Genomic DNA, 12,421 nt, shown 5'->3' on the forward strand with positions numbered 1-12,421 from the left:
TAGATTGTATAGATGTTGTTCAGGACATTGAGACTAGACTCATTCAAAGTTTCTGCCATTGGCATCGCATAAATTTGTAATTAGTTGTTGTTATCGATATTTTTCGACCGTATTATTATTGAATGACACCCGTCTTCTCATTATTAATGTAAAAATATTATAATATTATCAATAATCAATATTAATATCAAAAACCATCATAATTATTTTCCAAATAGACAAAAATATTAAATTATAGGTACTACAATTTTCTTCAAACTTTTTTATTGCTTTACTACTTTTTTTATGGTGAGTCCGCCGTCTCAAAGACCCCTGATGAGCCGCCACTTCAGGTGTTAATAAGTTTATGGCATAACAGCTTAAAACTAATCTACATAATATTTTGAATACTATTCACTGTTATAGTGTTAAATAATAATACGCGAATTGGTGTTTTTAAATAATATTTTTGTAATAACTTAAAACAAAATAGATAATTATACTTATAATATAATCGTTATTTTTCGTTAAAATATACAGTTTTGTCAATATTCAAATGTGGTATTTGTACTAACAGTAGCGCCGAACACGGGTATGAACTGGGGAAAATTCCCCAGAAATATTTATGGGTGGGTGATAATCAAAAATAGTTTGTTATGCAGTATCTTGTATGTATATAGTTAGAAATAAATATAGTACCATTCGAACGTAACTAACTAAACGTTTTTTTAGTAGATGGGTCTAACACCAGCATTTTTTTCCCATAACATGAAATATAGATCGGCGCCACTGGATTTACGACTAACCTTTGAGAATGGGAGTGAGAATATGAATTGAGTTAAGACTTTTAAGCAATAATAATAATATAATAGTAGCTATATAGTTATATAGTTGTGTTTAAGACTCCAAATAACAAAACCCGTTCTCCAGTTTCGTAATCTACCACTCTAAATGAAAATCTAGCAAAAAATAATTATTTTTTTAACTGTGAAAAATTATTATATTTTGTATTTCCAAATTAATATAATTTTATATATTTTGTTTTATTCGACAGACGATAAAACATATCACTATAGGACAGTGTTCCAAAATTTTAATTTTCGTATAAAATATTATGTAAAATATTATACAAACAAATTTATAATATAAAAATTATTATGTGTTATATTTCTTGTTTTTTAAGAATATAATGTATGAAAATGAAACTACACAATTTTCATGTTTGCAAGAATGTTTGAGGGGGCTAAGCCCCCACAAATCCTTCCCCCCCGATTTCCGCCAATGGTACAGGTACAAATGTACAATTTAACTGCAAGAGACACTGATTTTTTAATTTTGTGGTTTCTAGTGTTTCTACGTTAATTTTTATTCTTGCAGTGAGCTCTGTTCCGAGTGTTGGATGGCGAACAGGAGCAACAACTTTTCAGGTAGATAGCAGCTGTTGTCCTGGTTATCGATCCACCGCAATCGATTGGTCAGCTCCACTATCATATTCCCCTACTGCTCACCGTACCATTGTTTATCAACACAATTTTGAAATTCGATAACAGGGAACCCGGTAAAAATAAATCAATACGATATTACGATGATAGATTCGGGGTGTCTGTCGTAAATCATTGCCGTTCGCCGACGATTAATTTGTCTTAATGACTTGCTGCTGGTCGTGAACGGGATATGTCTTGACTCACATCCATCACTATGCTGCCCGAGGTGGACGGTATTGAACAGTTGTACAGGCGATTTTTCCAGGAAGCCCAAGAATTACCCAAGTGAGTTTTTCGATTTGGGCACAAAGTCTTTGCTGTTCATTTTTCGATAAATTATTATAATTATTATTTATCTATGATTTATCTAGGAAACATCATGCCAAAAAAAATTGTCAGAAAGCTCAAAAAGGATCAAAACTGTACAAGGTAAGGATAGTAGTGTTATTACCGGTTGTCATTATTTTTATTATTATTATTGTTATTTAGTACTCAACTGTGTAATTATGATTTGTTTTATTTTCATAGGATGGTGGGTGGACCATGTACGTATCGGGGAATGCTTCTTCCTTTGCAGTACTATCGGCTGCTCGATATGCTGTGTTTGATAGACATGCTAAAAAAGCTGATGAGGCATATTGGAACTCATCATCAGCTCCAATATGTCTCAAAACTCTCAATCGAGTGCTACAATCTTCCAACAATGTTCAAGCTATATCATGTCCAGAAATTTTCATACCAAAGGTTAGTTAAAGAAATTGTTAGGGAAACATATCTTAAAACTAATGGTTGTTATACATTTTAGGTAGTTGGCATTGGTTTACGTAGTGTATTTGAACTGATTAAAGAGAGTAGAGTTCCCTCACCAGAAATATGTACTAAAGCTTTAATGGCTTTATTAGATATCATTCAGTATCAATCACCAGAAGCTTTAAAAGATGAACCATCAGAAGTTATAGGTAAGTTTATGCTGATTCAGAAATTAAATTGAATAAATATGATTTTGTATTTTTAATCAAAAACTATTACAAATTGTATAGATCCATTATATGAACTTTTATTGGATATGGCAACTGGAAATTATGAGAATGGGACTTATGATTTTAAAGCAGTTTCGTGTTCTTGTCTTATAAGTTTAGTAATAGTTAGAGGAGATACTGGTAAAATATTAAACACTTTAACAACATTAATCATGTGCCCAAATAGTGCATCTCCTAGAAAAATAATTGTAAGTGAATTTTTAATTTTATTCATACATCTATATTGACACTAACTTATTAATGTTTTTCTTTAGTTACCAAAAGTTTTAACAAGTCTGCAAAAATGTGTCCGTGTTCTTACATATGGGGATTATGAAACTCCTGATTGGATGTCCAATGGAGTTCCAAAATCATCTGAAATTATAACATTAAATTTAAATTACTTAAGGAGTACTTATAATTTAATTATATTTTAGTATTAATAAAATGCTTAGTTCAGTTTCAAATTTTTTTTTTTTTTTTATAAAAGATATCAAAGGAATGGCATGTGACGGAGACTATTTGTATACATATTCAGAATATGGGTTTCATAAAATTGGTACTGGTTTTGGTGGTACAGTTAGTGGACATCCATATGTCAATGTAGCTCGTACATCAAGTCATACTTTACATTCTAGTGATGTTTGTTTTGGATTTTATCAAGTTAGTATATACAATATATTTATTTATTTGTATCAATATGTTTTTTTTTATTTGTCTGTTTCTAGAAAATGTTATACTTAAGGGTTAATTATCCAAATCAGACTAGCAATCAAGAAATTGAGTTCTTAGATAGAGATACATTTAAAAAGTTAGGAAGAGTTCAAATAGATACTTCAGTAACATTGAATACATCTTGTAAGCCTGTATTTAGTGATAAAGATAGATTATGTTTCCTTGATCAATCTGCAGTAAGTATTTTACTAATTTATTATACTTAAACATAATTAATATTTTTCCCTCTCGAATAGAACAATTACGTGATTAAGAGTATTGATCCTAGTACTGGAAAACTTGTTAATGAAGTTCCTCTTGTATTAAGCCGCCGTAATGTACGTATTTATGGTGTTTCTGAATTATGGGATTCTATTACAGCTGAAAGTGCTATTAACAGTGCTTCTGACGAAGAAGTATCTTCTGTTGCCACTTTAAAAGATTGTTTTATTATATCAGTTAAATCTGGAAAAGTAAGTACCACAATTATGAATAAGGAGTTAAATTTATATTAGTTCTGTATAAAAAAAAAAATTATTTACCAGGCATTTCAATGGTTAAAATCTAATGGACAAAGTAGTATAAATTGTTATCGTTCTGTATGGTCAGAGTTAAGTATACCTAATCCGTGTAAAATCATAAAAGTGGCAGCTGGTCATGATGGATTACACTGTGTGTTGCTTTGCGATACGGGATCAGCTTATTTCTTAGGAGTATCACGGCGTGGTGAAGATTGTGATAATGGAAGGTATAGAAAGCAACCAAGAGTACTGAAGCCAAAAAGGATAACTAAATTAGATGGACAATTTATTGTGGATATTGCTTGTAACAATGGTACAACTGCATTAGTGACCAAAGATGGTCTTTTGTATATGTTTGGAAAAGATGATACTTATTGTGATATACATACTGGTAAATATTTATTTTTACAATTAAAATACTCTTATTAAATTTTATTATTTGCAGGTCTTGTAAAAGATTTAAAGAATGCTAAAATTGTTCAGATAGCTTTAGGAAAAGCACATGCAATTGCGTTGAGTGCTAAAGGACACATTTATAGTTTTGGAATTAATAATAAAGGCCAATGTGGACGTGATATATGTGCTCCTCAAAACAATAAAAACAGTTAAATATTATTTTTCTATCTTTATTAACTTTTATAATAACATCAATATTATGTTAATATAGATTATCCTGAAATAACCAATAATGAATCATTAAATCAAATTAGTTCTGTTGGTGAACAGAGTATATTTGATGATGACTGTGATGATAATAAACCTTGTGAAGATATTTGTAAACCAGGAAAACATAACTGGAAACATGAAGTTTGCATGGTGTGTACTGTATGTGGTGAATGTACAGGGTATAGCTATAGTTGTCTTAGCAGTATACGATCCAATCGTAAATCTGGCCAGTAAGTTAACCTTTAAATTAAGTACTCTAGGGAGTTTAGAAATAAATTAGTGATAATGAAATTTATTTACAAAGAATTATCTTGCATTTTATGCTACATATTATATTATTATAATTAACCACTTTCAAATTTTTGTCTGATGCTGTAATCAAAAGTTACTGTATTAATTTTAATAAAATGATATGTAATAGAATATAAATGGTTTGATATCTTTTTTCTACTTTAAAAATAATTAAATACATTCTTTCAATTTGTGCATATCATTTAAGTTCAAATGCTCTGAAAAAAAAATATTACTACAGTATAGATTTCTATGCAATCAGATATTTTTAATCCCCCTCCTCTCCTCGTAATTTCTTTGAAATTAAAAAAAAAATACTAAAAGTTTGAAAAAAGAATATAATTTTATTACACTTCACAGTGTATAAAAATAATAAAAATTACTAATCAGTGATATGTATGTCCAGTCCAGTGTAGTGTGTATTTATATAATTATAACTAGTTTTTCGTTTCATAGATAACATTTTTATTTATAATAATTTATAATTTTTTCTTGTATTTTTGTTGCATATTTTCACAATTTTGACTATATGGCATATTTTGATACTTTTTAGTGCATACAAATCCATACTCTAATTATAACTATGGTTTTATTTTTTACTAGATAATTAATATCTTATTTAATCATTATTATATGCATTTCATTTAATTTTAAAATTGTTTTTAGGGAATGCGGTTGTGGTGAAGGAGATGCTGGATGCACTATTTGTGGATGTTGTCGTATATGTGCTCGCGAAGTTGAAGATAATTCAGAATTAGCTTTACTTGGACCAAATGGTGCTGGTGATATAGCAGGAATGATGAGACTTGATGTTATTTTTGGTGGTGGAGGTATAAAAGATTTAATGTTTTTGTTTAAGTAATGATTATTATTTTGTTGTTATTAATTTATAATTTTCTGTTAAAGATAAAGCAATATTTGGAGATCGTTTTAAAAAGCGATTGAATATATGTGGACAACGACAAAAATTGAATTTAGTACAAATAGATTCATCTATGGATGCTGATATTGATAGTAGCATACAAACCGCTAATAATACAAACATACATTTTCAAACTCAAAACAGTATAATAACTCGAAGTTCTGTCGGTAATATATAAATATATTTTAAATCTTTAGTTTTTTAAGAACATAATTTAAATATTGTCATTGAAATTTATATTTTTTTATTTTGTTAGATGATGCAGTTAATAATCCAGGGAGCGATATAGAAAGGGATACTGCTAGAATGACTATTTTACCACCTGCGCGAGTATTTTTACCAACAGACTCCCCAGTTATTCAAATTAGTTGTGGTTTACATCATACTGGTAATATGTTATAATAAAATGCAATGTATTAATTTATATATATTTATATTTATCATAATTGCTTTATATGTTTATATAGTATTACTTCTAAGTAATGGGAAAGTAATAACATTCGGTAGTAACTCAAATGGTCAACTTGGATGTAGTCTATCGCTCAGTAGAAAAGGTCCAACTGTATTAAAAATACCTCGCTTAAAACATCCTATTATCAGTGTATCAGCTGGTAGCAATCATACTGCATTGGTATCGAAAGATGGTAAACTCTATACTTTTGGCAGTTATTTGGTAAACATTTAATATTACATTTATTTATACAACCTGATGATAAATATAATACAATTATTTCAATGTAATACAGAAAAGTCAACTTGGACGTGATAGTGGATGCAATCATGTACCATTAAGTGTAGAAGACATAAATCCACCTCATACCAGAAGAGCAAGAGTAGTTATGTGCTGTGGTAATCAAACAATTGTAAAAGTTGATGAAGCGTTAATAAATAGTAAAATTTTATCTATTGCCGCCAACAATGAAATTATATGTAAGTATTTCAAAATTAAATAATTTTGATTTAAATACTAACTTACATTAACAATTCATTTATATCATTGCATGCTACTTAATCATTTTTTTTTTAACATTTAAATTGTGTATCCCATAATCAGTGGTGATGACTTCAAATAAATGCTTGGCAATTAACAAACAAGATGGCACTTGCAATAGTTATTCAGGGAATAATCAGATACAATTTGATGAAAAACATACTGGAATGTGGTGCTTTGATTTGTTATATAATAACTTATGGCAGTAAGAAATTTAATATTAAGTATATATTGATTTGCTAAGCATGTTTACCCCCAGTTTTTCCTTTAATAATAAATTTATTAAAATTCTTAATTTTGAAATTTTAAATACACTTTAAAAAATTTACATGTTTTCATTTTCTTGAGATTTTCATTTTTTTTTGTACTATTCAAGGAGTGTCTTGTGGCGATATAAACTTCTATTTCTGTTATATTATTAAATAAGAACCCCCTTTTTTACTGTAATGGATATTTTTTTTGAAAATGTCGATAAACTTAATGCAAAATTTAATTTGAATGATTAGTTTTTCAGTTATGAAATTGATTATACTGAGGAAAATATTCCTTAAAAATGATTTTACTAAAATATAAAATGTATGTAATGTTGAATCTATTCTTTATTATACTTTTACCATTTTTACTAATTATAAATATTGATAGATTAATATTAATTACAAAAATGTTCATAGTTATCATATCTTCCAAACCCATTGTCGTGGATTTATTATTCTTAGTACACAAAGTTTAATACTAACTAACTTGCAAATTATTACTCTTTTGAATTTTTATTTAGATACATTCATTTTTTTATAAATATCTTCTAAATAATTTTAGCATTAAACATGGTTCTCATTTAAAAAATAGAAATTTCTTCTCCACATAAAACTCTGTGTAGTAGCACAACAAATATTAAGAATTTAAAAATGACATAGTCTTTAAAGCCTAAGTTTATTTAAATATTCCAAAAAATCAGATGTTGAGTTATTGTGTTATTGAAGAAGAAAAGAGGGAGTGAGTGCGCTTGGTGAATCATTCTGTATGTACTCAATAATTATAAGACATAAGTAGAGCACGGATTTATACAGATTTATTTAAAAATTATTATAATACGTTGTATAATAATATATTATAAATATTAAAAATAATAATAATAAATAAATAAACAATATTAAAGAATTTTAAATTTTAGTTAATTAAAAAAATATCTTGAATATTATATATGTAACATAATATTTGGGATAAATAAACACATTTTAAAATTTCAAACAACAAAAATGTAATTTCTAGTTAGATATATAAATAAACTAATAAATAAATAAATGCTTTTGTATTTTTTAAATGATTTTAACATCTCTGTTGATTTATATATTTTTTTATCTTACCTATATACAATGAAATAATTTATTTGTATTATTTAAGCCCTTTACTGTTTTTATTTTGATAAAGGGTGATTTATTTCACAAATTATGTTTTCCAATTGTATTACAAAATATTATTTTTTAAACAGAAAAAAAACTTTTGTGTGTATTGTTTGTTTATATAGGAAGCTCATTAATATATTTTAACAATTTTGACATTTTATATTTTAAATAAATTATAATTGAATAAAATTGTATTTGAATATAAAAGCTTTACCTTTTCAGTATTAATAATTGACAGCATGGTTGTAATTAGGGAACAATTATCTCTTATTTTCATTTTGTAACTCATATACTGCATAACTTAATATATTTTATTTGAATTTGAATTAAATATAGATTTGCATTGAAATTTAACTAAAGTGTACTAAATATGTAAAATAACATTAATGACTTTTTATTAGCATGAAAAGTAAAGATTATTAACTAAAATCTAAAATCTTAAAATATGAAAAGAAAAAAAATATGCAATTCTCTACAGATCCGTGATCTAGTTATAATAGAACAGTCATTAATAATATTTATTTATGTATGTTATTTATTTATTTTCAGTATTAGTGATATAAGTGAAAAAGTTGTGGTTACATGTTATAATGTTAATAGTGCTTGTAGAAGACATAATGATACCAGTTCCTTGTTGAATTATGAATTAGCATTGCCACCCACTGCTGGGATTTCTGTATCTCGGATTCAAGTTTTAGTTAATTTACTAACTTGTATGGACATCTTGGCCCAAAATTTATCATTGTTTCCGATTGGTATAGCATCATCTCAAAGTAATATACCAGTTGCATCAAATACTGTAGAGCCAAAAAAGGAATTCTTACACATCAACCGATTTGCAAGTATGTATAATAAATCATAATTTGATTTTAGATTATATTACTCATTTTTAAAATAAATTATATTTCTAGGTTTAGGCGGTGGTTGGGGGTATTCTGGACACTCGGTTGAGGCTATTCGGTTCTCAGTTGATTGTAATATTGCATTAGTTGGTTTTGGTTTATTTGGAGGAAGAGGAGAGTATACAGTTAAACTAAAGGTAATATGAGTTTATTAATTGTCATGTGTAATAAAATGTAATATTGGTAAAAAAAAAATCAAGTTTATTACTTATCTAAAATATGTATAATTTAATTTTGTTTTTTAAAAGTTGTATTATACTCAATATTAGTTTTTACACTCATTAACATAAGATTATGTTTTTAATGACTTTATAATTGTTATTTTAGAAGTTAATTTAAATATTTTCTTCTTCATATTATTTAAATAATGTAGAAATATCTTATATTTATAATTTATTTTGTATACAATATTTTGTAAATTCAATATTAAATTAATTTAATTTGGTTATTTAAAATGGAAAATGATAGTTGTTGTCACATAATTCATTATATTTTTTAAATGTAGGTTTATGACATTGGTGTAGAAGGTGGTGAGCGAGAAATTGATGGTGAACTGTTAGCAGAAACTGATGAACTTACTTATGAATGTGCACCTAGGCAAAAAAATCCAGTCTTACTTGATGAACCTATTGCTCTTTTTGTAATTATTATTAATTTTTTTGAATAATAATAATGATATTTTTAATTTTAATTTTTGTATTTATTCAGGCAAATCGATGGTATGTGGGATGTGCTAGAATAACTGGTCCATCAAGTGATTGTGGTTCTAGTGGAATGTGTAGTGTTACAAGTGACGAACAGTAATATAATTGTATTGATGCTCTTCAATAGTCATTGTTAAAATAATTTGTAATTTTTTTATAGAATAACATTTACATTCAAATCATCTCGAAGATCAAATAATGGTACTGATATAAATGCTGGACAGATACCTGAAATATTATATAAAACTGTTATTCCTGATTCATTGTCAATATCAACTATACATACATCAAATAGTGATATTCATATATTAAGTGATGCTTTTTCACACACAGTTAATAAGGTATTGAATTGAAATTGATTTTGAGTGATAAATGCTTGTTTTAGTTTTTTGTTAATTATTATTGTTGTTTTGCTTTTACATTATTTTGTATGCTTTGTGGTTTACTGTTATTTTGTATTATACCGTTTTGTTATAAAAGTTTGTATGTTTATAAATTCCATGTTTTTATCCTCTTATAAATATCTGTGTTATGGTGTATAGTATTAATTATTATTAGTGGAACATTAAAGAGAAAATTGTTTATTGTATCTATAAAATGCTAGTATAAATATTTGATGAACATTTTGATTCTACAAGTAAATTAAAAATTATTATATATGTTTGACTGACTATTAAGAAAAGATAGGGTATTTCAAATTTCATTTATTTACTCTCTAAAATACCATAATTTAAAATATATTACCAATAGCCATGTTCTATGTTAATAGATTGAAGTAAATGTGACGAAAAAAAATAAATAAATGCCACTGTAAAACAAATAATATTATACTCCTCAATCCTTTCTTAATCAAAAATGAAGAAAATATTTTTGTAGATTTGTATGAAAAATATCCCATTTATTTCACCAATATGGAGCCACAAGTTATTTAGACTAGAAATTAAAAAAATATTAAAAAGTAAAAACCATTTAACAACTATAACCTCATTTAATATTTAATTAAAATTATATATGCCAATTTAATTAAAATAGTAATAAATTATTAAGCTACAAAATGAATTTGAAAATGCTCATGTATATTTATTTTAATTAAAATAAAACATTTTTAACTATCATAATAAATATAAATATTGAATAGATAACAATTTGTTAATTGTATTAAAATTATAACTTCTAGCTCTAAAATATATTATGTTATACATTTTGGTACACAAATTCATATAGGTTGTGACATCTGGGCACTGATCCAGTACACAGAAATACATTTTTAGTCATAAAATTAAAAATGCTTCAATAAATGAGTAATACTACTTCAAAATTATTAAAAATATGTATTGTACAGGGGCGGTGGGTATATACAAATGTAGTATTGGCCAGTAGCGTGCTGAACAATTTTTAGACCTGAGGCAAACTTTCATTTGACCACCCACGCACTCACAGCTTTTAATCTATATTTTTTTTTACTTAAAAGAATAAATATTATTATAAATTAACTTATTATCACATTAAATTCATTGTCCGCGGTACCTACACACGCACTTATTTTGGTAATTGTCTCAAATACGCCTATTAATCAGCATTACTATCGTGAATTATTGGTAATGTTATAATTTTTAAAAAGGAGTATAATTTCCAAATATTAACCTTCAATCTTCTCTTGAAATTAACTTGATAACTTTTTATAACTTATTAGTTATTACCTTTACCTATTATGTTTGTTGAATAATAAACAGAAATTAGATATATCATAGTGTGAACATATTTTAAAGATTAAATGATATATATGATAGGCAACCAAAGGTACACCATCTAAAATAGTACCTAATCGAGCACCATTAAACAATTTAAACCTCATGATATCTTGTTCTAGTAGCAAGATTATGGTTTCTCAATTTCTCATACATTAATTAAACAGATTTATTTTATTTTTGTAAATCCCGCTAATTCCGTATATGTATCGTACAAGGGTGTGCTCGTAGTACTAATAAATTCAAATATAATAATAAATATCAATAATATTTTATCAAATGGCCGTAAATATATATTTTTACAAATGTTGAAATTTTAACCATAATAATTTAAATCTTAAATTATAGTATTGGTACAAATTTATCAGCTATCATTAGTATCATTGTTTATTATAATATAAATTGTATATTACTATATAATTATCGTTTTTATTGTTTATCTTTATTGCATGGAAATTACTTGTCTGTCGCTAGTCACTCGTTTTATTATTGAAATGTTATCGTTTTATTTTATTTAATACTCAAATCATTGTTAAATAATTGGAACGTTTAAATAAATTTGTACTGCTTAGTTATTATTGTCATCAAATCAAATGAAATATGGGATGGAATTAACGAAAATACCCAGAAAAATAGAGCTTGTGTATAAAACACATTTATCATAATAATTTCTACAAACAGTACAAAACACTACAAACATATTGTATTTTGTCTGTATTTTTTCTTTTTTTAATAACTTTATTACAATTATGAAGCATCCTCTTCGTCAACATACAAACGCATGTCTACTCCACTGAATAATAGCATGTTTTCCGGCCGTTTATATTAATGGCGCTTAGATTGATTAAAGACCCTAATAAATATGCATATTGTATGGCATATATAATTTCTGGTCTCAGTTCGATTGATGATTTTTCTTGTAAATTGTCTGTTAACTTAGGTACACAACTTAATCTGACAGGTATAATTTACCATAATATGTTGTACAATGTACCGTTACATGTGTTTGTTTAATTCAATTGAAAAAAAAAAACAAATCGGTGAAATTAGTGTACATTTGATTGCCTATCTATAGCG

The 12,421-nt window shown here is 26.5% G+C and overlaps 1 protein-coding gene across 2 annotated transcripts in view; it reads left to right on the forward strand.

The window, feature by feature from the left end:
• The first annotated feature begins 1,477 nt into the window (after positions 1-1,477).
• The window catches only part of LOC132923361 (E3 ubiquitin-protein ligase MYCBP2), a 277,986-nt gene continuing 267,042 nt past the window's right edge, over positions 1,478-12,421 (forward strand). For both annotated transcript variants that reach the window (XM_060987311.1, XM_060987312.1), the window contains exons 1-23: positions 1,478-1,748; positions 1,835-1,892; positions 1,992-2,207; positions 2,269-2,422; positions 2,504-2,691; positions 2,758-2,893; positions 2,973-3,145; positions 3,211-3,393; positions 3,454-3,669; positions 3,742-4,108; positions 4,163-4,321; positions 4,385-4,613; positions 5,341-5,504; positions 5,581-5,763; positions 5,853-5,984; positions 6,064-6,269; positions 6,343-6,526; positions 6,651-6,792; positions 8,540-8,832; positions 8,902-9,029; positions 9,398-9,532; positions 9,601-9,692; positions 9,757-9,937. In XM_060987311.1, the coding sequence (XP_060843294.1) occupies positions 1,678-1,748; positions 1,835-1,892; positions 1,992-2,207; positions 2,269-2,422; positions 2,504-2,691; positions 2,758-2,893; positions 2,973-3,145; positions 3,211-3,393; positions 3,454-3,669; positions 3,742-4,108; positions 4,163-4,321; positions 4,385-4,613; positions 5,341-5,504; positions 5,581-5,763; positions 5,853-5,984; positions 6,064-6,269; positions 6,343-6,526; positions 6,651-6,792; positions 8,540-8,832; positions 8,902-9,029; positions 9,398-9,532; positions 9,601-9,692; positions 9,757-9,937 (3,990 nt within the window). In that variant the 5' untranslated portion in view covers positions 1,478-1,677. The remainder of the gene's footprint in view (positions 1,749-1,834; positions 1,893-1,991; positions 2,208-2,268; positions 2,423-2,503; positions 2,692-2,757; positions 2,894-2,972; positions 3,146-3,210; positions 3,394-3,453; positions 3,670-3,741; positions 4,109-4,162; positions 4,322-4,384; positions 4,614-5,340; positions 5,505-5,580; positions 5,764-5,852; positions 5,985-6,063; positions 6,270-6,342; positions 6,527-6,650; positions 6,793-8,539; positions 8,833-8,901; positions 9,030-9,397; positions 9,533-9,600; positions 9,693-9,756; positions 9,938-12,421) is intronic.

The sequence above is a fragment of the Rhopalosiphum padi genome, chromosome 2 (assembly GCF_020882245.1).
Source record: "Rhopalosiphum padi isolate XX-2018 chromosome 2, ASM2088224v1, whole genome shotgun sequence".
Classification (NCBI taxonomy): Eukaryota; Metazoa; Arthropoda; class Insecta; order Hemiptera; family Aphididae; genus Rhopalosiphum; species Rhopalosiphum padi.